At 42.2% G+C, this 27705-nt stretch overlaps 1 protein-coding gene across 2 annotated transcripts in view; it reads left to right on the top strand.

Moving 5' to 3' along the window:
* Positions 1–27705, top strand: part of LOC139206753 (transcription factor COE1-like) — a 157918-nt gene that overhangs the window by 12141 nt on the left and 118072 nt on the right. For both annotated transcript variants that reach the window (XM_070836325.1, XM_070836324.1), the window contains exons 2-5: positions 8455–8611; positions 11613–11676; positions 14186–14241; positions 19878–19951. In XM_070836325.1, the coding sequence (XP_070692426.1) occupies positions 8455–8611; positions 11613–11676; positions 14186–14241; positions 19878–19951 (351 nt within the window). The remainder of the gene's footprint in view (positions 1–8454; positions 8612–11612; positions 11677–14185; positions 14242–19877; positions 19952–27705) is intronic.

Here is a 27705-nt window from a genome sequence, read left to right as displayed (position 1 = left end):
ATGTTCTTCATTCTGAGTTGACAGCACGTGTTGCTCCTCTCAGTTCACTGTTTTCAATCACATCTTATGTTTTATGCAGTTTTATGGTCTTTTGTTTTGGACCCTTTATTTAATCCTGCGTGAGGACCAGCTGGTCATCACTTACCTGTAGTTCTTCCCAGTCCTGCGCTGTGAGTGAGTTCACATGAAATATGTGCACTTCTCTATTTCCAAGCCGTCCACATGAGGAATGAACAGATCAGGAGCATTTAAGGAGTATTTAATCTGACATTAGATGAATATGAAGGGAAATTAATTAGCAAAAACAAGGATCCCAGCTGCAGTTTTTGAGCATAAATCTGTAATTTGCTCCCTTGAATTCATAATTCTCACCTCCAGACCACTTTGTCTTAAATAAATGTGTTCACACGTTTTTATCGTGATGTTCGAAGAGGTTTTGTGTGAAGTCACAAGTCTTATTGAGCAAAAACTGTCCGATGATGTTTCAAAGGTTTGACAGACGTAGCAGGGAGGCTGCGATGACAGACATCATCCAGGGGCATTATGGGAAATGTAGGATCCAGAGTTTTATAACTAAAAGTCAGGATTTCTTCGCCTCTGCTGCTCAGATTTTGGACGGTTCTGTGTCTCTTATAAATCCCTGAATTTAATGGAAGTCTGATGTAAAAGCTGCTGCTGCTTTTATTTACCTGAGGTCTTATTTACCTGCTCTAAACCGACACAGTGTTTGGAAATCAAGACTGAGGTCACAGGTTGTTGTTGCAGATCTGGCCCGTTAGCACACGTTGTTAGCAGCAGGCTAGCAGGCAGCCGTGACGGTGCGCTGCCTCCTTCGCTACACGTGTTCACGTCCCACAGTCCTGTTGTTTCAGGCAGTTCTGATGCCGCTGCTGTCTGTGTACTCCTGCTGGTCAGCTGTGTTTGTTAAACTGATAAAGCTGCTCACGGGGCTGCAGGACGCCCGCTGTGAGGAAGGCATGTCGTCTTGTTTTGGCCCTTCAGTGTTTCCTTCAAAGTGCCCTCCAAACCTGACGGCTAGATCTGGTGTGTGACGGTGTTTCATGTCTGTCCGCCAAATGGAGATATTCTACTTCCTACCTCCTTCAGACACTTTGAACCCACACGTTTGGCATCTTTGGAAACTTTGAGGCCTCCGCTAGAATTTAAAGATGCCGCCCCGTTGGTTTGAATACCGTCCGGACTACAGCTGGACCAAGTGCCTCAAAGATGCTGCCATTGCCGTGGTAACCGGCGTCCAAAAATCAGTGTTTGAAAGCTCGACTTATAAGAAAAAAGAAAGAAATTAATTGATCGTAGCGCCGTCCGAAATCGTATCCCACATTCACCACATACCCAACGTGCATGCTGTGGTTCTTTTCGGACGCTCCGCCATCAGAGGTGGAGCGGGTCGTGGATGGCGGAGTTGGCGTCGTCCCATCAGAGTATGAACGTTGTGTGAAGTACATCATTTACCATTTAGGTCGCTCCCTCACTGGTTTGAGATGTGCAACCATGGAAACCAAACAATGAACTAATATGAAAAAGAGAGAGACGTTATTGTTACACTGAAATGACACAAAAGTGTTAATGACAGTGATATTGTCTGTGTTGTTGTTGTTGTTGTTGTTGTTGTTGTTGTTGCTGACGTAGTTTCCGGTGCTGCACACTGAAACATGTCACTTTACATGCTGCTGGTTTCATACTGAGGTTTCAGACAGACCAGGTTCTTCTCAGGGATCTCAGGCTGACGGCTGATCCTCCTTTAATCAGAGAAAAGAAAAGATCAACCTCACAGGTTCTACTGCAATATTCAGGCACTGGATTTGTTCAGCGTGTGTGTGTGTGTGTGTGTGTGTGTGTGTGTGTGTGGATATGAACTGACTGCACCCAGGACCGGCTGTCTTGCTCAGTAATTGTTTGCAGAGTGCTCGACACGACTCCCGCTGACCTTTAATTTCAGGCTTTGCGGTGGAAACGTGCAGATCGCCGTCCACGTCCCTCGTTTGCCTCACTGTGTTTGTTCTGTGTGTGTGTGTGTGTGTGTGTGTGTGTGTTTAATTTTTTTCCTCTCTGGCTGTTGGCGTGTGATTTACACTCCGGGCATGTTCGAGCGAGCCGTGTGCCATCGATACTGTTTTTATTACACCTTGTGCCAAGTGCTAACAGCCGGGTACGAGGCGCGGCGACGAGTGGATGCAGCCGCAATTAGCATAATTGAAATAATAATAATGCTAACGAGCTTTCTGAGTGGAGGCAGAGCAGTGAGGAGAGGAGAGGATGAGCGGTGGCGGCCTCGTCACCGTGGCGATTGGCTGTCTGGATGGCCGCTGCAGAGCATTGTGTGTAATTGGGATAATGGGGTGGTTTAGTGGAGGAAAGTGATGCTTTTGATGGCGCCGTTGATGAAACAGGTGCCAAATTCACCGCGGTCGGTTGTTCTAGTGTTTGTTTTATTGTTAAAACCTAAATTTGTATCAGGTCTTTGTCTTCATTATGTTTTCTCACAAATAAAAATTAAAAAATCTGAATCAGAGGTGCTTTTATTAGAAAGCTGAGGTTTGCAATGCAGGGCCATAATACTGATATTAAAGGACCATTCTGCTACGATTCACATGTTTAATTACAACTCACAGGTATTTCTGACATCCTGTGGATCTATTTTTGGATATTTGAGTCCTAAGAAGCATATTTTCCTAAAAGGAAGTGAAAATATCTGAGTGCAGCAAGGATATTTCACCCTGATGTTTGGTTGTGTCCTATTGGAAAACCTACTGAGACAGTTGGAGCAGTAAGAATTAGACTTGCGCAAGTTGATGTAAGTCGGCTTACAGTAATAACAAGTCTTAAATCTACATGTTGACTCTCTCTGTATGTAACTGATGGTTTTGCCCACTTGTTCGCAGCAGAAGTGGTCAGTGAACACAACTTTGACATATCATATCTAACTTTTAAGTTAATATGTTGGACTGTGTTGGATATTTCCACATCCAGCAGTTACAGAGAAACACAATGCTTCATGTGGAGTTACGTTTCTCTCCACCTGAGGGATGTTAAGTACAATATTCTCGCTTTCTTTTAGCTCCATTTTTGGTCTCCACCACCTCCTGAGGGAAATATGTGGCTGTTCAGCAGCTAAATGCTCCTTACAGTTGTTTCTTACAGCTTTTTGTGCATGTGCAATGCATCTTGATCCGACATTTATTGTTTCTGTACGTGATTTACTTTTTCTCGCTGTCTGACTACTTGCTACTTTAAATTATAGTGTATTTTTAATGATCCATAATTAGAATAAACAGATTAATTTGCTTCAGTTATCTTTTATCATCACAATAACGGTAGAGACAAAAGGGATGCGTCCACTGGAAGGTTACGTTCGCCAGCATGTTTTTCAAAGAACAAAATAAACAAGAAGTTAGCGGGTTGCTATTCAGATTGTATCCAATCTTCCATAGCTCACTATTAGCCGTCCTCGCAGCCTAGCTTAGCCTACGAAAACATGTAGCACATTATTACGTGTTATTATATGTACCGTTGTGTTCAGGGGCAGCTGTAAAGATCATACAGCCCGTTGTTAGGCAGTCATAATATTGAGAGTTGAGTCTTAAATTGTCGATTATTGATTGTTTTTCTGCATTGAGACATAATCTACCAAGAGAGGATTGTGATGAAGAGTGACGTGGTGGTCGGACAGATAAACAATGAGCTGAAACTCAAAGATAAAAGTACAGAAAGTTCTTCTTACTTCACTTTTGACTAATACAGTAAAATTCAGCCAAAAAACAAATGAAAGCTGGAGCTAAAAGAGGCTAAAAGGCAGGTTGCAGAGTTGATAATGATTCTGTGAGTTCATCACTTCGAGCTTTTCAGATTTCATCCACTAGTTCTGACATTTTTTAAAGCATAAACACAGCATTTTTGATTTTTATTCAAACAACAGTCCAGAACCCAAAGATATTCAGTTAATCATCATAAATAACAAAAAAACAAACAAAATCCTCACGTTTGAGGAGCTGTAACAGGGGAATTAAGGGCTAAAAAACATACTCAAATAATTTATGAAAATAGTTGCAGACTGATTTTCTCTTGATAGATTCATTTATTTATCATTTAGGCTCCAGGTCACACAGGACATGTTATTTATGCATAATGAGCACTTTTACTTTTGGCAATACCAATGTTATTTTTCTCATTTTAATTTACTTTTAAGATATTCTATATTTTTATTGGACATTTCGTTACTGATTCATTAAACTCAAAGTGCTTTTACGCTGACAGACCAAATCTAAAAATATGATTATGACACCACGGGTAGCATAAGCAACATAAATATAACAATAGAAGAGTAAAAATCTGTGAAACATGCAGCCAAAGAACAGCACAAACCACAAACCACACGACAATAAAAACCCCAAAATATCAACATAATCAGAGCAATCGTTTTGATACTTTTTTGCAGATGATGTGCCGTTTTACCTCAGTAATATTTTAAATGTATGACTTCCTTGTAACAGAGTGTTTTCAGCGTAGGATGTAGTACCTTTACCCCTGTGCATCAAAATAGCAACATGGTTAAAAAACAGATGCTCGTGCATGTTTTTTCTCACAGGAAGTCATTGAAAATATGTGAAAGTGTTGAAGTCTTCCTCGCCGTGATTCCTCTCGGTGTTATTTTAACACTGTTGTGTTTTCTGACACTTGTCTGCTTTATTCCCACCGAGCCTCCTTTTTAAAACTGACTCTAACTTGACCGACTCACACTGACACACACCTGAGCTGCCGTCCTCCTCCCGCGAGTTGCTCTGCAGACTCTCGACGCCGCCCTCCACCCGCCCAAAGGCTGCGAGTCGGAAGAATTAGCTTCCAACAAACTGGCCTACAAATGAGGCATTAAGCATTGGTAATGGGGGTGCAGAAAGGTCACGGCTGTATTAATCTGCCGTCTGGGGAATACACCCCTGAGCCGGGAAACACGGAGACCGAGAGAGAGCAGGCAAGTTTCCAAAAACAAACCCTGAGCATGAATAAATATTTATCTATGCCCGGGCGATCGTATTGATCATAAAGTGTTTTAGGAAACAAAACGAGCTGGAAAATGAGATTGATGTAAAAATATTCAGCTGTTGCTTTTACTGTTTCCCCTTCGGACACTTTGAGGTTCTCCGGGCTGAGAGCAGAGGTCGCTTCCTGCAGGAACATTGATTTTATTTCAGGATCAGCAAGGATTTTTATCTACTTTTCCTGAAATCAGCTGCTGACATTAACTCACTGATGTTTTTCTACTCACAAATTCCATAAAAGCCTTTTTATATTTTGCAAATATGATGCAGAAGAACATTCACAGACAAGAATATGGCATTAAATCAAAAGTGATCATCACAGAGTTACACTTAATGTATAATCCCATTAAAGGACAAATGTCTCTTGTCTTTGTTTTTGAAATTGGAAATGAAGTCCTCTTAAAGAAAATTTTGATTTTTTTTGATTCTCACTAAGTAGTTTTGGTTAAAATGTGCCTGATTTAAGAAATCCTTAATTTCATAAACAAAATATTGCAGTTTACCTTGGTGTTTTTGATTTGACATCATTTATTCGTGGTTTCTGGCACTTGTTATCTTTTAAACCTGCAAAAAATTGATTTCAGACAGTTTCTGTATCATTTACCAGAAGTATACTTTGTGAATTTGTTAGCTGATTACCAAAAAATATGAATTTAGTCTTAAAGGGCAACTCCGGTATTTTTAAAACTTGGTCGTATATTTTGGAGACTGACAGCATCATGGAAAGGATCCCTACAGAGAGAGACCTGGAAGATCCTTTTGGTCTCTGCACACACACCAGACTACATTCACTAAAACAGGGATTTTAGAGAATAGACCACAGGAGTTGCTGGTCTGCTGCTGCCTCAATCAGTTGGTTTGTTTGTGTTATTGTGTCACACAAATGTTTTAAACTGTTAGTTTGGCTCCAACATAATACTTGTTAAACTCACAATAACTGAATTAAACTAACCGACAGAGGCAGCTGTAGACCAGCAACAACAGTGTTTTGTGAGTTAAAATTACTGTTTTTCTCAATGGAGTCTGGTGGCTTTGAGGAAAGCAATATAAAGACTGTTTCTATATATTGTATCAACGGTGAACCTAACAAAAAGCCCTGGGAACCCCCAAAGGAAACCTCCAGTAATTTAAAATGAAATGTATTTATTTGGTTCCTGTTCTTCGGGTGTCTAGTGAAGCAGTATCAGGTCAAACTAATCAACAGGCTTTTAGTCCGGTGGATTGGTACAAACCTTCTCCATCAGCGGCTCGTCTCTGTCTCCGCACAGGTTTTGCTGCCAAATCACACGTGATAATTGATTAGACTCCATGTAAAAACAAGTTAGTGCATGTCAAGACGAAAATGAGGTTAGACAGTCCGTCAGCGCAGCTATGATGAGGCGTCACGACCACCAGATACGCACTGATATTAATGAGATCCTCAAAGAAGCATTCGTTTATCATTCAGTCCTCTCAACAAACTGACTGATATCATCAATAGGAAGCAAGTTTTATACACATTTGTCACACAGCACCTGTAATATAATAGTCAATGTAAAAATGACTTCATGTCCAATCGTAATGTTTCAGTATTTACATAATTTTAAGTATTTAAACGGATAAAAAAAAAACATAACAAAGACTCAATAATGACAAAAATGTACTCGTGTGTCTTAGTTTGTGATGATATTTTGGGAATTGTAAGGTTAACAATTGGAGATATAAAGTTTTAAAAGATGTGGTCAGTCGGGTGGATCCTTCCTGGATCCATTTTGGGGTGTTTGCTCCTAATGTGCTCGTGCGTGGGGTCACACATATGATTGTTCACAAAAGGATCCCTACAGAGAGAGACCTGGAAGATCCTTTAACCACAAACAGCCGTTATATCGCTCTCTGCACACACACCAGACTACATTCACTAAAACAGTGATTTAACCTCACAGAACATTGGAGTTTTTAATCTACCATTGCCATAATTAAGTTGTGTTTGTTTGTGTTATTGTGTGACTGTTTTTAAAGGGTTAGTTTGGATCCAACACAATATTTGTGTAACATATAATAACACAAACACACTAACTGATGGAGGCAGCAGCAGACCAGCAGCTCCTGTGTTCTTTGAGCTAAAATCCCTGTTTTTGTGAATGTAGTCTGGTGTGTGTGCAGAGAGCGATATTTTGTTTGTTTCAAACAAACAAAAGAAATAAACACAAGTTTCAGGTCCAGGTGAGAAAATTAGATCCAGGAAGTCCAGTTGTAGCAGCAGGTCTGAGAGTCTGATGTAATATATTGTTGATTATTTTAGGTTCTGTTGCTGTGATTGTGAGCGATGAGGTAGAAACAGAAAAGTCGTGCACCTGCAGTGGGACCTTGCAGGACGGCGGCGGCCATTTTTATTGTCACACCAACATGTCCGTTTGCCCAAATGAGGGTTTCCTGACTTTAAGAACCAGCTCGGTGATCGTAAACCAGAACTCCAGGCCTCAATGGTTCCTTTTGGGAAAGTTATGATGGCAGACATTTTTATATGTAACGTATGGAGACAGATAATACCTTCCTCCTCCTCCTCCTCCTCCTCTCCTCCTCTCTGACTCTCAGACTGGAGGAAGCGTCTCCTCTCTCCTGGGTTTTGGCCTCTGTCTCTACAGTTTTTCTAGCTTTTATGTAAAAGGTCGCGCTTACAGAGAGGAGGACACACACACACACACACACACACACACACACACACGATAAATCAATTCAGTGCAGTTGCCTCCCTGTTTCAGTCGCCATTATTCCTCCGTCACTCTCCTGCCGGGTTTATTCCAGCTTTAAACACTCTGATCAGGTGTATTTTAATAATCACAGTTATTTGTGATTAATCTTTTCTGATGAGGCGTCAGCTGAAATCAGTCCAATTCAGTGTGTGTGTGTGTGTGTGTGTGTGTGTGTGTGTGTGTGTGTGTGTGTGTGTGTGTGAGATTGGCGGCTGAATTCCTGTCACTTCCTCTTCCTCCTCTGTGGCTGTTTCACAATAAAAGCCGAAAGTTGGCAGAAAGCTTTTAATGTGAAGCAGCAGCAGGAAGTGTTTACGTTTGGATTGTTAGTAAATAATAATAAATAATCACAAATCGTTACCAACTAATCAAACAAATACCCCAGTGCATGCTGGGACTGTGTGCACGCTGTCTGCTCAGGTACTGGGGATGAAAATGAGCTTTTATACCTCTGTGTGATGCATCAGATCACAATGATGTGTATCATAACCTGTAAATAAATAAATGAGAGTAAAATCAGAGGAAATTCATAGATTAAGAACAATTTTAAGGTTTTAAGTTCCCCATTTTCTGTGATTTCGTGCTCCTACTCTGCTTCGTCTCAGATAAACCAGGTGGATCGTGCTTTAAAATGCTATAATATTCTGTCTCTGTCTGTGTTTCAGTGGCGTGGGTTTAGCCCGAGCTCACTTCGAGAAGCAGCCTCCGTCCAACCTGAGGAAGTCCAACTTCTTCCACTTCGTGTTGGCGCTGTACGACAGACAGGGTCAGCCGGTCGAGATCGAGAGGACCTCCTACGTAGACTTCGTGGAGAAAGACAAGGTGACGTGTGCGACTGCCTTATTTCTTCCAGCCTTGATCTTTTCTGATCAGATTTTTGGATCCAAGTATGAAGAAAAGGGAGTTAACTCACCTTGAATAGTCCAAAACTGTTAAACACTGATTTAGGATGTTTCAATCATGGAACTAAGACTGAAAAATTAATCCTTTTTTTTTGGTGTCTAAATGACTGAAACCAGACTCCATTGATAAAAACAGTAATTTTATCTGGCAAAGCTCTGCGGTTGCTGGTCTACTGCTGCCTCGATTGGTTAGATTGTTTGTGTTATTGTGTGTTTAACAAATATTGTGTTGGATCCAAACCAACCATTAAAACCCCAAATCATACAATAAAACAAACAAACAAGTGAACCAATCAAGGCAGCAGCAGACCAGCAGCTCCTGTATTCTGTTCTCTAAAATCCCTGTTTTCATGAATGTAGTCTGGTGTGTGTGCTGTTTGTGGTTAAACCAAAAGGATCTTCCAGGTCTCTCTCTGTAGGGATCCTTTCCATGATGCTGTCACACACTTAGAATAACACTCTGAGCCTGTCAGTGGATCAAACAAGCTCTTTTAGTGGACCTACTGTGATCAGGTGCAGTTGTCCCAAAGGATCACGTTGCAGCCATTGCAGCCCGTTTGGTGTCTGCTGGCTGAGGTGATCTACTGGACCAGTTCCAACACTTTTACTACCTACCAGTCACTCAGACACCAAAAGAAAGATGTTGTGGAGTAAAACAGTATTAGTCAGAAAAACCAATATTATCTCCTCACTTGAGTCCTAAATGAAACTAAATTTATTTCAAAACTATATTTATACTGAATATATAGAGTGTATATTAAACCCTATATATTTTATAACTATATGTTTTTAAGATTCATGTCTTCAGCAGGAACCAGTGGGCTTGAGACAGGAAGTCAGAGTACAGAGAGACGAACATGTCGTTGCTTTACACATATAATATAGAATAACGGCTTATTCTTCAAATGAGATGATATAAAGTACAAATACTACGTGACTGCTAATATTACTAATGATAATAATAAGAATAATGATATACAGACAGGTTGGGACTGTTCGTTGTTTGATCGGCTGCCAGCTGGCACCAAATCCCTCCACTCCACTCCACCCACTCACTCGCTCACCTCACCTCTGCTTTGACCTCTAGTCTCTCGCCCCGATACCCCCCAACACACACACACACACACACACACACACACACACACACACACACACACACACACACACACCCTGGGACTGAGCCAACACTCCCAGGCACGGTTGGCACAGAGCGGCCGACTGACGGAGAGCTGAAAGGAGAGAGAGAGAGAAGTGAAAGAAAAGGGGAATAAAGGTTGAAAAGAGGAAGCAGAGAAGAAGAGGAAGGAGAGAGAGAGAGAAAAGAGGACGGGGTGAGGGAGGGTCAAGAGAGAGAGAGGAAACCGTAAAAGACACAAAGAAGAGACGGCAAAGCAGAGTGCACAAGAAAGAGCATAAAAGACTTGATGGAAGAGCATCTTAACACAACTCTGATGCCTTTTGGTGGCTGGAATCATCCCTCCTCCTCATCAAAGATGGCCGACGCAGCAGAACAACACCACTAACCTGCTGTAACGTCTGTGGAAACACAAACGGAGAGACTTTCCAAAAGAAAACGGCATGTGAATGTTGTGTTAAGTGTTATTTCAGTGATGGAGCTGCATTAATTAGTAAAAAAAAAGAAGCGATAAATACGTTTGTTTACAGGCTGTAAAGGGCAGAGGATGTGCTTATTCAGTCATTCCCACTGTCGGTGAAAAGTTCCACGACTGAAAAAGATGAATTTCCATGACCTATAAATGCAAGATGACATCCAAAACAACATGTTTGAGCAGCTATTTAGACAATCAGTTCATTGTTTGATTTAATTTTCAAGCAAAAATTCCCAAATTCTGATCATTCCTGATGTGATGGTGCAGCTAAAGTCATAGTTTTGGGTTTAAAACTGTGTTGATGAAGTGACTGTTGGATATTTTAATGAGTCTACAGAATCATCTGGAACAAATGTGATTGTTTCAGTGATGGAGATGCTGACGAGGCAGGGAGGGGAGGCAGGGTGAGGGAGGGGAGGCAGGGTGAGGGAGGGACGCCCGCCTTGTCTTGATGCCAAGTGTGAATCACGTGACGACACTTGGCTGACTCGGCTGTGGGGGTTGGAGGTCAAAGGTCACAGAGGAGGTCAACCGCTCCCCGCTGGATTACACATGAAGTATAACAACGTTATAACGATACGACTGGACGGGAAAATGAAAGCTGGTTGTCAGAAAATACTTTAACGGCTTTCTTTGAATGATGAGACTTTAATACAGAAGCCTGGTAGGACAAAATAAAACAGATGAAATTTATGTTGGAATTATAAAATCATAAAAAGGTGATTTCTGAAAATAAAGGTCAACATTAATGAACATTTTATCTTAAATTCTTGTTTTTGAATGTTATCTAAGTATTTTAAAATTTTACTTTGTGTTTCCTTCTTTTGACTAAAAGAATTAAACCATTTTAATTCAGTTTCTCATTATTATTAATTATCATAATTTTAATAATTTTATTTGTCAAGACGTGAGGCACTTTAGTGACACAGAGGTTAAATTAAATAACCTAGAAAGATAAATAAATAATATTAAGAAATAAAGAAATAATAATAATATACAAAAATATTGAAATGCTAAATTTAGACGTTGAATCTCATCATTTCATTATTATTCTTATGTTGTTAGTTTAGGACATTAAAAGCAGTGAAGAGGAAACTCAAACATGTTTTACAAGTTCAGTTTTTATACTTTTAATTTTGTCTTTGTTGGCAGAAAGACTAAAATGACCAATAATACAAACACTGATCTATAAGAGGGACTTTTATTTTGGCGTCTGCAGGACGTCCACATTGACTTTGACAGGAGCAGGTCTGACTGTTTGTGCTTTGTCTCTTGTGTAAACGTGTGGTTTCTGTGTGTTGTGTGTGGCAGGAGTACAACGGAGAGAAGACCAACAACGGGATCCACTACAGGCTACAGCTCCTCTACAGCAACGGTGAGCAGAGCTGAGTCTCAACTAAACAACTAGATATGAAGTGCACAGCGGTGGTTTGGTCTCACTGTGGCACAGAGTTAGAAGGAATAACACACACTACTCACTAACAGTTAGGGATGTTCGGCTTTCAGGTGAAAGTTCAGGATGAACCTAAAATGCATTCTAACCTTTCCAGGTGAACTTAATGTGACCTTCTCTAAACCTTTGAATGCACATGTCCAACTGTTCAGTGTCTCAGTACTTTCTGCACCAGCTGCTGTTCTCTAACAAGAAGCTTAACAGCAACATTCACAACAGGTTTGATCCATGAATCCACCAATACATTTCCTGCTTCAGGTAGAATTGGTATTTAAACAGTCCTCCTCATCCTGCTGTTCACATTCTGACATCATGAGACCAAGACGACACCTAACAGTTGATCAGCAGCACCTCAACACTGGAGGCTTCAAACAGGAAGTCCTCAGACGGAGGTGTTCACTGAGCTTAGAGGGTCACAGAGTGTCATCAGGAGGTTGGAACAGTGATACAGAGACTGGAAGAGTCACAGAAAGGAGAGGAGTGGACGTCCTGTTGTGTGATTTGTTGTGGTATACCTACCACTGTTGGTAGATTTTCTTTAAATACATTGTTTAAAATGAAGAAATCACCAGTGCATGCTTCTACTTAAATGTCCTACTTTCATGATATAATATCACTGTAGCATTCACTTTTTACATTTTCCATATATTTCACCTGAAAGTTAAATATCCCTAACTTTTAGTGAGTAGTGTTATATTCTTACCACAGTCTGTTTATAAGAACATGGAACTGTAACGTCACACGTTGGTCTGAAGCTTCAAGTTCGGCTCTACGGGCGTCGCCATCTTGTTTTTTTGGAGCCAGAAGTGACGTTTGTTCACTGAAGCCTCTGAATGGTTGGATTGGACTTTCTCAAAGATTAAATGTTGATGTTTATGTTCAGCGAGGATCTTACTGGGTTTTAAACTCCTGCTTGAACAGTTTCTGTTGGGCGAGAGGCCGTCGCTCGTCACGAACCGGAGGAAAGACACGTTCAGTAAACGTTAATTAGCAGAATATAAAGATCTGTTTTGTGGGGTTCTCAGTGGTGGTAAAACGCTCTTACACGTGATTGACAGCATGAAATTAAAACTAGATTCAGCCTTTTTTAAATGGCAGCGCTGTAGGTCAGGTGAGCCTTTGTTCAGGCTCGTGGTATTGATTGATGAAGCTGAGGTAATGACTGCTCGCTCCCACAGGTGAAACTGTCTGTTGGTTTGCAGCTGAACTTTCCTGCATGAATTAGAGTTTAGAATTTGTGGAGAAGGATTTTATATTAAAGGTCACCGGGACTCATAGTTGAAGAGAATCGAGAGGCTGGAAAAACTTTTTCACTATCAGCACACAGAGAGAGAGAGAGGGAGAGAGAGAGAGAGAGAGGGAGAGAGAGAGGGAGAGAGAGAGGGCGGCTTCTCAGACATCTGGAATATCTGACAGCTAACCAAACCTGGACTCTGTTTTGTCCATCGAGGGGGAAGGTGGAGGGATCTTTTGCTGATTCAAAACACACAGCTCGGCTCTGTGCTGGCACCGGTCCAGAGCTGCAGGAGGAGGACGGCAGTAATGCTCTCAGCCCCCTGCAGAAACGCCAGATAAAGTGGGACATAAAAAAGCGTTTTCTTCCAAAGGGGGATAAATCACTCTAATATGAGTCGGCATCGTCGGATTAGCATCGTACGGAGGTAATTGACCTCATCTGCAACCGGGACAGATAGCCGCCATTTAGGCTGCAGACTGCTCGGCACTCAGCCGCCGAGCGAGGAGTGAATCATGTCAATTAGAAAGCACAGGAAGCTGCGAGGGAACGGCCCGAAAACAAGAAGAAGAAGAAAAAAAAAACCACAACCCCCAAAACAAACCCTCGGCATCGAACACAATTAGAGCTCCTCCGCCGCTAACAGGTGTTCCCTGCAATTTGCCTCCTCCACCCCATGTCGTGTTCCTGTCACATTTACGCTCGGATGCATAGCTAATAAAAGACAAGCAATCCTGATTGATATTTAATTTGTCGGAGAACGAGGATTCCTTGTTATCCTTGAGGAAAAAGGCAGCGGGGGGGGGGCTTCACGGAGGGTGGCGGGGGCTCGGCAGTTAAAGGCGGGCTGGCCTATAAATAATAAACAGCTCTGGAGCCGCGCTAATGTTTGTTTTTGCTGAGGGGGGTTAGCGTAGCCGGGACGAGACGACAAGAGCTACAGAAAACATAAATACACTACCGGGACATAAATAATAACAGAATTCATTTACTGAACATTATTAGGAATCACCTCTTTTGTTGGGGGGGATTTTTCTTCTTCTTCTTCTTCTTCTTTTTTTTTTCTTGTTTGCATACTGAGCTCAAATTAGCATATGAGGCTAATGCATGGATGGATGTTGGTGGTCTCAATGTGTCGGCTCTGCTCACATAATTCCGGCTGTGTGTCTTCATGTGTTTTGTCTCTGTGTTCTTCAGGCATCAGGACAGAACAGGATCTTTACGTTCGGCTGATAGACTCCATGACCAAACAGGTGAGAGGAAACAAACGCTCCGAGTCAAACTAATCACCTGGATCCAGATTCGGGGGCTGATTTTGACCGTTCTGTGGACCTTTCTGTGGAATAATGACGAGTCAGTGGCTCCCTGGTGTCCTTGACATTTAATCAGTTAAACAGTAATAACAGCGAGATACTCAATCCAGTTTCCCCTCATATTTCTATGACTGTTAAATATTGCAAAGGTGTATGATTGCCCTCTAATTTAACACCACAAAGTGCTTAATTATTCACTTTAAACAGCTCTTTTTTTAAACTATATTTGGTCTTCTTTCAATGTAGGGCATTAATTAAGTCGTCCAGACGATTTTAATGGTTCAGACCGAAGGTTTCTTTCAGTCTGCGACAGTAGAAATGGGAAAGGAAGAGTTTCTGCTGTTGGTCAGATGAGACCAGGATGATCTGTGAGGTCCGGAGGTCTGAGACCACGTTGAAAATCTCTAAAAGTTTGCACATAAACCTGGAAATAATCAGCCGGTTTGAGATATTGTGAAGAAATATTTAAGATTCTGCACCATTTCTACCAATCAATACAAAGCAAATGTGTGGCATTGATGAACTCCGCTTCAATGGAAGGAAACGACTCAAGGAAATCTGAACTTTTTGCATGAAGGAGTTCAGTTGGTTTGATTTGCTTTATTTAAAAGAAGATTTTGTCTCCTCACAGACAGTTTTCTGAAAAGTGAAATTATTAGGAGGAGATTAAAGGAGAAGTCTGGTATTTTCAACCTAGAGATACATATATTGGTGTCTAAAAGGCTGGTGGTGGAGATGTAGACCTGTAAGATCCATTTGGTTTAACCACAAACAGCCGTTATATCGCTCCCTTCAAACACACCAGACTCCATTCACAAAAACAGTGATTTTACTCCAGAGCCCACAGGAGCTGCTGGTCTGCTGCTGCCTCGATCGGTTCGTTTGTTTGTGTTATTGTGTGACTGTGGGGTTTTAAAAGGTTAAATCAGATCCAAAGATATATTTGTTTAACACACAATAAGACAAACAAACTAACCCGATGGAGACAGCTGTGGACCAGCAGGTCTCATGCTTTACAAGGTAAAATTACTGTTCTTGTCAATGGAGTCTGGTGTGTTTGGGGAGATTAATGTAAAGGCTGATTCTACACAACACAATACACAAATATGGTTTTGGCTCCCAAATAACGCTTTAGACCAACAAAGTCACACAATTGCACAACTCCAAAATATGTAAATAAAATAAGCCCCAGGTCTAAAAATACTGTAATTATCCTTTAGCTCCAAGATGAGAGACACATACACTGTATGTGACCTACACAGAGCATGTTAGCTTAGCTTAGCTCAGTCCAAAGATCAACACTGGACCTACCAGCACATCGAACCAACCTCTGAACCTTTGGCTAAATTTCAGGTCTTCTGTTAAATGTTCCCTCAAACTCAGCTCTCCCTCCTCAGACCTTAAAAACTCTCGAAGAAACTTGTGAAACCCTTCGTCTGACTCTCCTCCTCCTCCTCCTCCTCCTCCTCTACACCCTTCTTACTTTCCTAAACTCCAGCAGCACTGATGTGTTTTCCTTTCCAGCGGTGCAGTTCGGTCTTTAGCTGACTCCAGATCCTCCTGTTCCTCCCACTTTTCCGGTTTTCACTCACTCAGAACCCCCATGTGGGATCTGAACCTGTGAACGGCTCCTCTGCCAAGAAAAACCCCCCAAATATTTCCAAATTCCAGTCGATCCTGCCAGCCGACCTCCCAGCTTCATTCCCGAACTCCGCTCGCCTCCACATCCTCCTGCTCCTTCACACCTGAAGGGTTTTCTGTGAAAATATTAACCTGAGAACGATAATGAAAACGTTCCCTGTGGTATTTCTTTTTTATTCTGATGAATCTTTTTCAACAAGTTTATAACAACAGCAACATTTTAAAGCTCTTTAGCACCAAATAACAGAGATCAATGGAAAATGTAGCTGGATTAACAATTATATATGTTGAGTTGATTTAAGATTACAGCTGATTTGTGTACAATAAGATGACTTTTAATAATAATGACAGAATCAAGTCAAATCAGAGTCATTATAGACACTTTTTTATTACTGATGGAACAAGATGAGTAAAATGAGCTCAGTTTTTTAGTTTACCTGAAACTTAATGCGTCATGTACCCAGCTCTGAACCAGATCAGATGAAGTGAAGAGAAGTTTTTATATTTCACTGGTGCAAACTAACTGAACCTGGAGCTTTGGTGGCCCCTGGGGGTCTGGGGGTCCTTGGTCCTGGAGGTTTGGGGTCCTGGTTGTGTTGCTCTGTAGGAAGAAATCACTGACATCAACTAGTTGACATGACTTGAACTAAGTCACATCCGATCACCTGTTTAATGCTCCACCTGTCCTCTCAGCTACACCTCCTGCTTATTTATCCCCCCCAGTCATATCTACCCCCCACCCTCCTCCCTAAGCCCCCCCCCCCCAACCCCTGCAGGTTCGGCCCTGTCGGCATGTCACCGATCGATGTACCAAGCGGCTCCCCAACAAAGCGTCAGCCACGGAAACCGATCAATAGGCCCTAATGTGGCACAGCGACGGCACACTGGAGACAATAATCCTGACACCTCCTCCCCCACGACACACACACACACACACACGTCTCTACCTACACCTCCCACTACATGACACCCCATTGGTCGACAGTCAGACCTGACAGACGGGTCGGCTGGAGTCCCCGCGGATCGATAAAACCCTGTTGAGGGCCTGTTAGGGGCCCCGCGTCCGTGGGATTGTCAGAGCCAAGAGGAGCTGGATTAATGCAGATTGGACTGTGCAGCTCCGCCACCGCCACTTTACCACAACGCACACGGCGGCTTACATCACACCGAGAGGCTGAGCGGCTCGCGGAGACATCAGCTGTCTGACGGCGAACGTTTTTTAAAAATATTTCTAAGAAAGAAACAAAAAAAAGACATGTTCAAAGTGTCCCCACCTTCTCTTTCCAAAGAATATCCTCACTAAGAACCTCCTCAATTTCAAATTTCCATTTTTAACACCTGATGAAGCTCTGTGGACCAAAACGTTGTGTTTTTTAAGTTAGGTTTGGTGTTTGGGAGCTTTTTTCCCTCCTACACACCTCTAAAGTATCCTCTCCTTCCAGGATGGGTTCTCCATTTTCCAAACCTTTCTAAAAGTGTCCTCCTTTTCTAAATAGTCTCCGGTTTTCAAAACCTCCTCGCTCTCCAAGAAAGAAAGAGAGATGTCCTCATGTTTATAGAAATATCCTCATTTACAAATGTACAAATGTTTTCTGAAACTGTCCAAGAAATGTTCCAAAACAGTTTACAAAAATATTCTCACTTCCCAAATATCCACTTTCAAAAAAACATCCTCAGTTTTTTGGAAGAGTTTAGAGAGAATTACTTTTCCAAAATGTCCTCTTTCTAAAAAACACGTTTTAGAGACGTGCTCGAGGTCGAGGTCCTAAACTCAAACGCCCAAAACGTCCTTTTCCAAACTTCCAAGATCTCCTCACTTTCCAAAGAATATCCTGATCCTCTAAAGACGTCCCCGTCTTGTGTCCTCAGTTAGAAATATCCAGTCACTCTTTCTAAAATGTCTCCACTGTCCAGGAATCTTTTAAAATTTCAGTTTCTGAAAAATGTCCAGACCGCCTGAAAATCTTCTTACAAATCCGTCCTTACTCTCCAAAACATCTAAACTTCCTCAGTTTTCCGAAAAATTTCAACTCCGTCTGAAAATGTAAAAAAAATGCAAAAGTACAACTACTTCTCTAAAATGTCCCCACGACTTCACGGATCTGTCCGTACTCTCCTAAATGTCCTCTTTCTAAAAGTACGTAAATAGAAGACGGAATAAAAAAACGTCCCCGTGTCGTGAGGACGTTTGCGGAGCCGTCGGTCCTCACAGAGATACAAAGACCAGAGAGCAGAATGTGGCATTAACCCACAAACAGGCATGAAAGTGGACATGCAATCACGGACTCACGGGATGCTCGCATCAGGAATGATGATGTATAAATATCGACCACCAAATCCACACACAGCATGAGGTGTGTGTGTGTGTGTGTGTGTGTGTGTGTGTGTGTGTGTGTGTGTGTGTGTGTGTCCCTGATGAAATCCACATCCCTCCTGGTCAAACTGGAGCATTTTAATCCAGAGGAACAGAGCCAGGATCAGGATCAATAATGCAGAAGTGGTCGTTATCCTAAAAGTATTGTCCCCCAGGGGTGTGTGTGTGTGTGTGTGTGTGTGTGTGTGTGTGCAGGGCGGAGGTCTGTTTTGACTATAAAGGTGGATGAGGTAGTGGTAGGTCATTGTAGGAAAAGAGGGGAGGAGGAGACACACACACACTTATACACACACACACTTACACACACACACATACACACTTACACACACTTATACACACACACACTTATACACACACACACTTACACACACTTACACACACACACTCCTACTGGAGTTCATTTACAACCACCAGGGTATTACAAAATGCACCACACACACGCACACACACGCACACACAGCGGTCATCCGTCATCCGGACGCTGACATGACAGCTCGGTGGGGGTGAGGAGGGGGGGGAGGATGGGAGGATGAGGAGGGGGCTTCATCCTGGGGCGCCGCCCGCCATCTGGCAGGGAATTCTGGGAAGGCCGGAGGAGGCTGGGACCGCTGAGTGGGGAGATGGAGAAGGAGGAGGAGGAGTAGGAGGTGGTGGGGGGTGTCAGTTATTTCTGAACTGCGTGCAGGAAGTGGTCGACTCGGCGGCCATGTTGGACTTTGTTTGGTTCTGACGTCCAATCAGAGCGTCGGGGACCAGACTGGGGGGGGGACACCCCGACCAGTTCAGACGTACTGTGAACTGGGTTATCTATTTATGGATTTAGATATAAACTGGTGTAAATGTGCTCTAAATAGGTCTAAACTGGTTTACACACGTAGTAAACTGGTTTCAATGTGTAGTAAACTGGTTTCAATGTGTAGTAAACTGGTTTATCAAATTACAGATTTATACATTAACTGGTCTAAATGTGCACTAGACCTACATGGACAATAAATGGGTTCACACATTGAGTAAACTGGTTTAAATGTGTTGTAAACTGGTTTAATGTGCAGTGAACTGGTTAATTTGGAAAACAGGGAACAAAGTTGGAGTAAACTGGTTAATTTGTTAATTGGTTCATCTGAAAATTAAACTGGTTTAGGTGTGCAGTAAACTGGTTTAAATGTAAACTTGTTTGAGTGTGTTTCATAAGCAGGTTTTCTCTGTAGAGTAAACTGGTTTATCAGTAAACTGGTTTGTCTGAAAGGTAAACTGGTTTATATGTAGACTAAAATCATTAATAGTTGCAGTTAACTGGTTAATTTGAACGTTTAGTTAGTGGGTTAACATGTCCAGTAAGCTGGTTTATATTTATTCTTTAAACTGGTTTACATGTGCACTAAGAAACACCCTTATTTTTTGTCTTTCTTGACCTTTTACTTTGAACCAGTCGACCAAAAATAATGTATGTGAACCTGAGAAGAGCCTCCACCGCCCTCCTCCCTGACATGTGAAGACAAATGTGTGTTTTCAGTGAATCGCCGTCTCACCTGCTCACCTGTCTGTGTTTCTGCCCCGTCAGGCCATCCTGTATGAAGGCCAGGACAAGAACCCAGAGATGTGCCGCGTCCTCCTCACCCACGAGATCATGTGCAGGTAAGACGCTGTGAAGTTAAAGCCCCGATAATCTACCGGAGCTGAAGCATCATTTAACATGTACATGGCATCTAAACACGTCTACCCGCTGAGTGGCGTGTGTTTGTGTGTGGTAGGGGGTGTTAATTATGCTGCAGAGGAAGTGTCTATATGTATATATTAACAGTGTGCTTGTCATGCCAGAGCCGGAAGACAAAAAAAAAAAATAACATGTTTTGGTGTTGCATGGGCATCAATCAGTGCTGAAATTGCAGCTTTTGTACAAGTTCAGCATATTAAAGGAACAAAGTGGCATGTAGATATGTGTTATATCTGTATATCTCAGTAAAAGTACCAGTGCAGTACAAAAATATGGGTAAAAGCTCTGCATGTTGAAGCCTGAATGGTAATTCTGGTGTTTTGGGCCCTATTTTTACATTCTTTGGTGTCTAAATGAGAACATACAAAACTTTGTGGAATTTGGAAGGTAAAATCCCTGTTTTTCTGAATGTAGTCTGGTGTGTGTGCAGAGAGCGATATAACGGCTGTTTGTGGTTAAACCAAAAGGATCTTCCAGGTCTCTCTCTGTAGGGATCCTTTCCACGATGCTGTCACACACTTAGAATAACACTCTGAGCCTGTCAGTGGATCAAACAAGCTCTTTTAGTGGACCTACTGTGTTATATTGCTCTGTTCAAAACCACCAGACTCCATTAAGAAAAATAGTAATTTTACCTCTCAGAACATGGGGGTTCCTCGTTTACCGCTGACTTGATCAGTTAGTTTGTTTGTATTTTTGTGTTATTTTTAAAGGCTTAGTTCAGATCCAACACAATATTTGTGTAATAAATAAGACAAACAAACTAACTGATGGAGGCAGCAGTAAACCAGCAAGTCCTGTGTTCTGTGAGGTAAAATCCCTGTTTTTGTGAATGTAGTCTGGTGTGTGTGCAGAGAGCGATATAACGGCTGTTTGTGGTTAAACCAAAAGGATCTTCCAGGTCTCTCTCTGTAGGGATCCTTTCCATGATGCTGTCACACACTTAGAATAACACTCTGAGCCTGTCAGTGGATCAAACAAGCTCTTTTAGTGGACCTACTGTGATCAGGTGCATGCCTGGATGTCATCCTCTCTCTCTCCTGATCTTCCTGCCTCTCTTCCACTGTCTACTACTACCACCATTTAAATAAAATGAGAAATGTCCATCAGCGACATGTATTTAAAGTATCAAAAGTAAAAGTACTTGTTCTGCAGTAGAAGTGACCTTGACCTGGCAAATTAGTATATATGACATAATAAATAGTTGATCCTGCAGCATCAGTGTCAGCTGTAGTAGTGATAGTAGCATCAGTAGTTCCTGTTGGAGCTGCTGCAGGTGGAGACTCTGAACTACTTTAGGGTCACATGTCTAGAAGGTCGGTAAAGACTGGTTTTATCTGTAGAGATGTTTTTTTAATGAACGTATCGTGTGTGTTTTATGTAAAGTATTGATCTGAGTAACGAGTAACTAGTATTTCATGTATGAATGGAAGAGGAGAGAGGATTCGGTGTAGAGCAACTAAATTCACAGAAGGTACCATGACAACACTGGTGTGTTTGCTTGCTGTGTGTGTGTGTGTGTGTGTGTGTGTGTGTGTGTGTCTGAAAGGGAAAAAAGAGCAGCTGTTGGTTTGTCGTTCATCACACCAATCAACACGTTTCCTGCCCTGCGTGTCTCTGCCGTCGTCTGTGAGTTAATGGTTTTACTGGTTCAGACCGAGGAGTGAAGAAGAAGAAGAAGAAGAAGAAGAGTGGGAGGGTGGGGGGGATAAAAATAGGACACACACACACACACACAACAAACATACACACGTGAAGCTCAAGTCTCGGCGCATCTTCGTATGTTTTTATCTCCAGAAGAAAACACGTTTAGATTTTGACGTTCTGATTAGAAACAGCCCAACTGGTCCCAGTTACAGAAAACTAGTTTAAGTGTAAAGCACGAAACTGGTTTACTGTGCAGCAAACTGGTTTACATGTACGTAATAACTAAAGAGGAAAAAGTGGTGATTGTGTAAATGGGTTTACATGCAGACTGGTTTAAACTGGTTCATTTATTGAGTTAACCAGTTTAGGAGTGCCGTTGCGCAGGTGTGCGGCAAACTGGGTAAACTGGTTTACAGATAAACTGCAGTGAATGTGCAGTAAGGTGTTTGGTAGAATAAAACTGGAGTAAACTGGTTTATATGTTTTTACTGTGTGCTGGGTCAACTGGTTAATTTGTAAAGTGGTTTCATGTAGACTGGTCTAAATGTGGAGTAAACTGGTAAATCAGTGCATAAACTGGTGTAAATCTGCAGCAGACTGGTTCAGATTGGGAGGAAACTGGTTTATATGTCCAGTTATTTGTTCTATCTGTAAAGTAAATGTGTTTGCTGCATGTAAACTGGTCTAAATGTGCACTAAACTGGTTAATCTATAAACTGGTTTTTATGTAAATGTGTAGTTTAAACATGAAGTAAACTGGTTTAGGTGTGAATAGATTGGTTAATCGGTAAACTGGTTTCATGTAGACTTGTCTGAACAGGTTTATCTGTGGAGTAAACTGGTAAATCTGTGCTTACATTGGTATAAATATGGAGTTAACTGGTTTAGATTGGCAGGAAACTGGTCTAAATGTGAACTAAACTAGTTTAATCTATAAACTGGTTGAGATGAATGTGCACTAAAATGGTCTGAAAAGTAAGTAATCTGGTTTAAGTGTGAATCAGCTGGTTTATATCAGCAGCAAACTGTAAACTGGTTTAAACGTTGAGTAAATAGGTTATAAACTGGTTTCCTGTAGTTTGATTATGACGTGAACTGGTTTAGGTGTGGATAAACTGGTTTATATCAGCAGCAAACTGGTTAACCTGTAAACTGGAGTGTGTAAACTGGTTTAAGCGTGGAGTGAACTGGTTTGGATGGTGTGTATTCAGTCTTTCCTCTGGTTTAATGGGACGTTGGAGACGACGTGGCGCCTTAAACCCTCCTGTCCTGCAGCCTGACCTCCTCTTTCTCCTCGTCCACCTGTTATCTCCCTCCTCTTCTTCGCCATAACTTCGGTATCTCTAAACTTCCCTCCTCCTCTGACTTCTATCGGGGCGTCGAGCTCATTTCCCCCCTGCGAGATTCCTTCGATATGAGCTTCATTTCCATAATGACGGCTGGCTGTCGGCGTCTCCGAGCTTCAGTCATTATGTGATTGAGTGCGATTATTAACCGGCGCTGCCCCTGATGGATGCTGTGTTTCCATTCGCTAATGAGTGAGGGATCACAGACCGACTCACTCTTTACGTCTCTTCCTCTCCGTCTCTGCGCTCCCAGGTGAGGTCGTCTTTATGGGCGTCCCTGTTGGTTTGTCTACCTGGATCACGCTCACCTTTGGGTGTAGCACCTGTTTCAGCATGTGCAGGTGGAGAACGCCCTGTTACCTGAGTCCTTCTCCTGTTCCTGTTCTGGAGATGGGAAATATTAGGACTAATTACTTTCATCCGTCGATTAGTTTCCTCGTTTAGTCGATCAGTTGTTTGATCTTTAAAATGTCAGAAAATGAGTCTTCAAATTGAGTAAACTGGTGTAAATCTGGTGTAAATCTGCAGCAGACGGGTTCAGATTGGGAGGAAACTGGTTTATACGTCCAGTTATTTGTTCTATCTGTAAAGTAAATGTGTTGTTTGTTTGCTGCATGTAAACTGGTCTAAATGTGCACTAAACTGGTTAATCTATAAACTGGTTTTTATGTAAATGTGTAGTTTAAACATGAAGTAAACTGGTTTAGGTGTCAATAGATTGGTAAAAAACTGGAGTAAACTGGTAAATCTGTGCTTACATTGGTATAAATATGCAGTTAACTGGTTTAGATTGGCAGGAAACTGGTTTAAATGTGAACTAAACTAGTTTAATCTATAAACTGGTTGAGATTAATGTGCACTAAAATGGTGTGAAAAGTAATTACAGTACAGTCTTCAAATGTCTCGTCCACGACCCAAAGATATTCGGTTTAGTGTGCTTTCAGGTGTAGTTACTATTTGAAGATTATTTATTTGACTTTATTGCTAAAACTCTTATCACTCAATTACACGTTTGAAGCCAACGAAGCCAACGCAGCTAACGTCTTCTAACTAACGTCCTCTAGTTAACGTCCTCTAGCTAACGTCCTCTAGTTAACGTCCTCTAGCTAACGTCCTCTAGCTAACGCCTTCTAGCTAACGTCCTCTAGCTAACGTCCTCTAGCTAACGCCTTCTAGCTAACGTCCTCTAGCTAACGCCTTCTAGCTAACGCCTTCTAGCTAACGTCCTCTAGCTAACGTCTTCTAGCTAACGTCCTCTAGCTAACGTCTTCTAGCTAACGTCCTCTAGCTAACGTCTTCTAGCTAACGTCCTCTAGCTAACGCCTTCTAGCTAACGTCTTCTAGCTAACGTCCTCTAGCTAACGTCCTCTAGCTAACGTCTTCTAGCTAACGTCTTCTAGCTAACGTCCTGCTGTGGGAAGATCGGCTGGATGAAAGGGGAAGAATCAGAGACTGTTTGAGCCCAGAGCCCCGGATTTATCTACTGCAAACGACGGGCGTACAAAAAAATGAGGGGAAAACAAAACAATAGTCGTATAAGCACTTTGATTGTATTCAAATATTCAAAAATCGTGGCCCATCCCTGTTTAGTATCACAGAGGAGGAGGTCCTGGGTCAGAGCACCTTGCTACATACGTTTTCTCTATCAGGATAAACGGCAAAGAAAAGACGCACAAAAAGCCAAAATGCGTCTTTAAGAAGCTGTGCTATTAAGAATAAGAACACTTTATTCATCCCGAAGGAAATTACTTTGCGAGTGGTCAACAATACAAAACAAACATTAAATATTAAATATATATATATATATATTTGTAATCTTATAGGTTCCTGAGACCTTAAGTATCACTCCTATTATACTAATATATATGTATTAGTATAATAAATATATATCTACATTGATGCTCCGCTTGGTGACACCAGCCAGGTTTTATAAATATAAAGTCTAGAAGTATCTCAGTGTAATTAGGAAAGTAAAGTAAAGCAGCACCTGATGTCACATGTTCTTTAGTTTAAGAGAGAACAGACTGAGTCAGTGTGTGTGTGTGTGTGTGTGTGTTTCAGCTGTGACCTCTCCATTGTATCACTGCGGCACATTAACCATTCCTAAACGGGACTCCGCTGCTTTCCAAAACTACCAATCACAAACCGGTGAGCAGGCACAGCGGTGGCAGCCAGGTTGGCACGCCAGCATTGCCAGTGGGCTCCCGGAGGCTCGCCAGCTCCGGGCCGCTCGCCTCGCCTCGCCTCGCAGCCACCTCGCTCCCTCACAGGCTGCCAGGCTCCGGGCGATGCTGAGAAAAACCTGCTGCCACACTCGCCGAGAGGAAGGCGGCTTCCAGGCCAGGCGGCGCTGGCTGCCGGCTGGCTGGAGCGAATCCTCGGGCCCGGCTGCTGCCGCCGAGGCGTTCCAGGCCTTCGGGTAATTACAACACTTGCCCTTTGAAAGCGAGCCCTGCGCTGAAGGCCCGTCCTGCTCGGTGTTATCTGGACGCTGTGATCCGAGCGCCGGCCTCTGACGCCACACTGCATGATCCTCAGGGAGCCTTTGAAGGGCTCTCTCCGTTTTTTTCTTTCTCATTGTGTGTGTGTGTGTGTGTGTGTGTGTGTGTGTGTGATAGTGGAGCGCCGACATGCCCGGACAAACCTTCCCTTTGTGCCTTAAGTAGATTCCACTTGTGGTGGCGTCTGAAGTGGCTGCTGAGCGCTGAGGAGGAGCAGCCAGCGGTAATGATGCTTGTGTGGCCTGGCCGAGGCTCGCCGGCCAAACTGGCTCCTGTGGCTGAATTATTTTTGGGCCTTCGTGTGTGTGTGTGTGTGTGTGTGTGTGTGTGGGACTGTTGCACAGGACCTGAGGAGCCTCTCTGCAGTGGCGATGAGGGACGAACCCTCTCCGCCAAAATGAGTGACAGCGGCAGCAACACACACACACACACACACACAGTTGGCTTTATTTTTGCCGGTTTTCAGCCTCACACACACACACACACACATTCGCGCACACACACACACACTCTCACGGCTTCACACTCCCTCTCAGGTTGGTGTGTGTTGTTCCTCTCAGTCATTAGCTGGCCGTGGTGTTAGCCTGTTTGCGGCCCGGGGGGAAACGTCATTAAGGCGATATTGTGGACGCTCAGCCAAGGTTTGTTTTCGTCTTTGGAAAGGGGCCCCGGGTCCCTGGAGGGGCCCCGGCAGTGCTCCTGGGGTCCAGTTTGTTTATAACACTTCTTTGGCAGTTTGGAGGAGGTTGTCACCACAGCAGCACCAGTGGGTTTCCAATGCTAATTGGTCTCCTGGAACTTTCACTAATGGTTCCAAGTAGCTGGGGGAATAAATTATTGTGGCGCGTTCTATGGCAACAGTCACACATACACATCCATACAGAGACAGAGAGGCAGCGGGGACACAAACACAGCGCTTAGTTTATGATTTTTCTGTACTTAGAGATCAAACGGCGTGATAAATGATTCATAAAGCGTCTCATTTGGCATTCGCAGCCTCGATTTGACGCTTGTTTGTCAAATGGCAATTTGATTCAGGACAGCATGGGGCGAGTGCAGGAGCGTAATTGGACGTCGCGGGTCATGTGCGATATGATTAATTTTTAAGAATTACCGGAAGATATGTTAATGACCCTCGCAGCGATAAGAAAGAGGAGGAAGAAGAAGAAAAAAAAAGGGGGGAGATGTGGAGTCATTGTGCGGAGCAGCTTGTCAGAAGATTATAGGCAGAGAATTAGATCTTATGTCAAGATAGTGTTGTTGTTATTAATGATAGATGGATCAGTTCTGTCACTTTCTCACATTAGCATTTCAGAAAGCTCGAGCGCACGCTGATGTTTGGTGTTATAAATTAATTTTGACAAACTTCTTACATTTCTGCCTCGTTGGAGGCTGAAAAATGTGAATAATCCCTCCGAGGCTGAGTGTGATTCTCCGACTGAGACTCAGTGGAGGAAGAAACACTCAGATCCTTCTCATGTGAGAGCAGAAATACGACCGTTCAGAGACACTTTGCATGTAAATGTCACTTAAGTTAAAGTGTTATTCGGCAAAAGTATCAGAAGTGAAGCTCGCTGTGCTGCAGAATGGCTCCTGTTAGCGTTATATTATTATTATTATTATATTTAATTATTATTATTGTTAATGATGAATGAACGTGTAAGGATGCTGCATCTGCTGTGTTTATGTGCTGCTGCCTAATTCAACCAGTTATACTGCAACATATATATATATATATATATATATTTATATTTAAGTTTAAGTAAGTCAATCAATCAAACTTTATTTATACAGCACCTTTCAAAAAGGTACATCTCACCTCCCTTTGTGTTTTACAGTGTGAGTATTTTTACAGTTTTAATTTGTTTGTTTCGACTGTAAAGCTCTTTGTAACTGTGTTTGAAATATTGAAATATTATTATTATTATTTTGAGGTGCTTTACAAGTGATTGACAAGAGGTAGGATGTTAAAAATGAATTTAGAGATAAACAACTAAAAAAAGTAAAAAAAATGCAACAATAAAAGATGAGAAAAGATAAATAATAAAAGATAATAATAATAATACACAAAATAGAAATTAGATGGATGATAGATATAGTAAAAATGAAATAAATAATAATGATTATAATCTGATCAGTAACTGGAGGTGTGCATCAGGGCTTAAATGACTTTAGACTAAA

Source organism: Pempheris klunzingeri, chromosome 9 (assembly GCF_042242105.1).
Source record: "Pempheris klunzingeri isolate RE-2024b chromosome 9, fPemKlu1.hap1, whole genome shotgun sequence".
Taxonomy (NCBI): domain Eukaryota; kingdom Metazoa; phylum Chordata; class Actinopteri; order Acropomatiformes; family Pempheridae; genus Pempheris; species Pempheris klunzingeri.
Note: the sequence above shows the minus strand (reverse complement) of the source record. Positions and strands in the feature narration are given on the sequence as shown.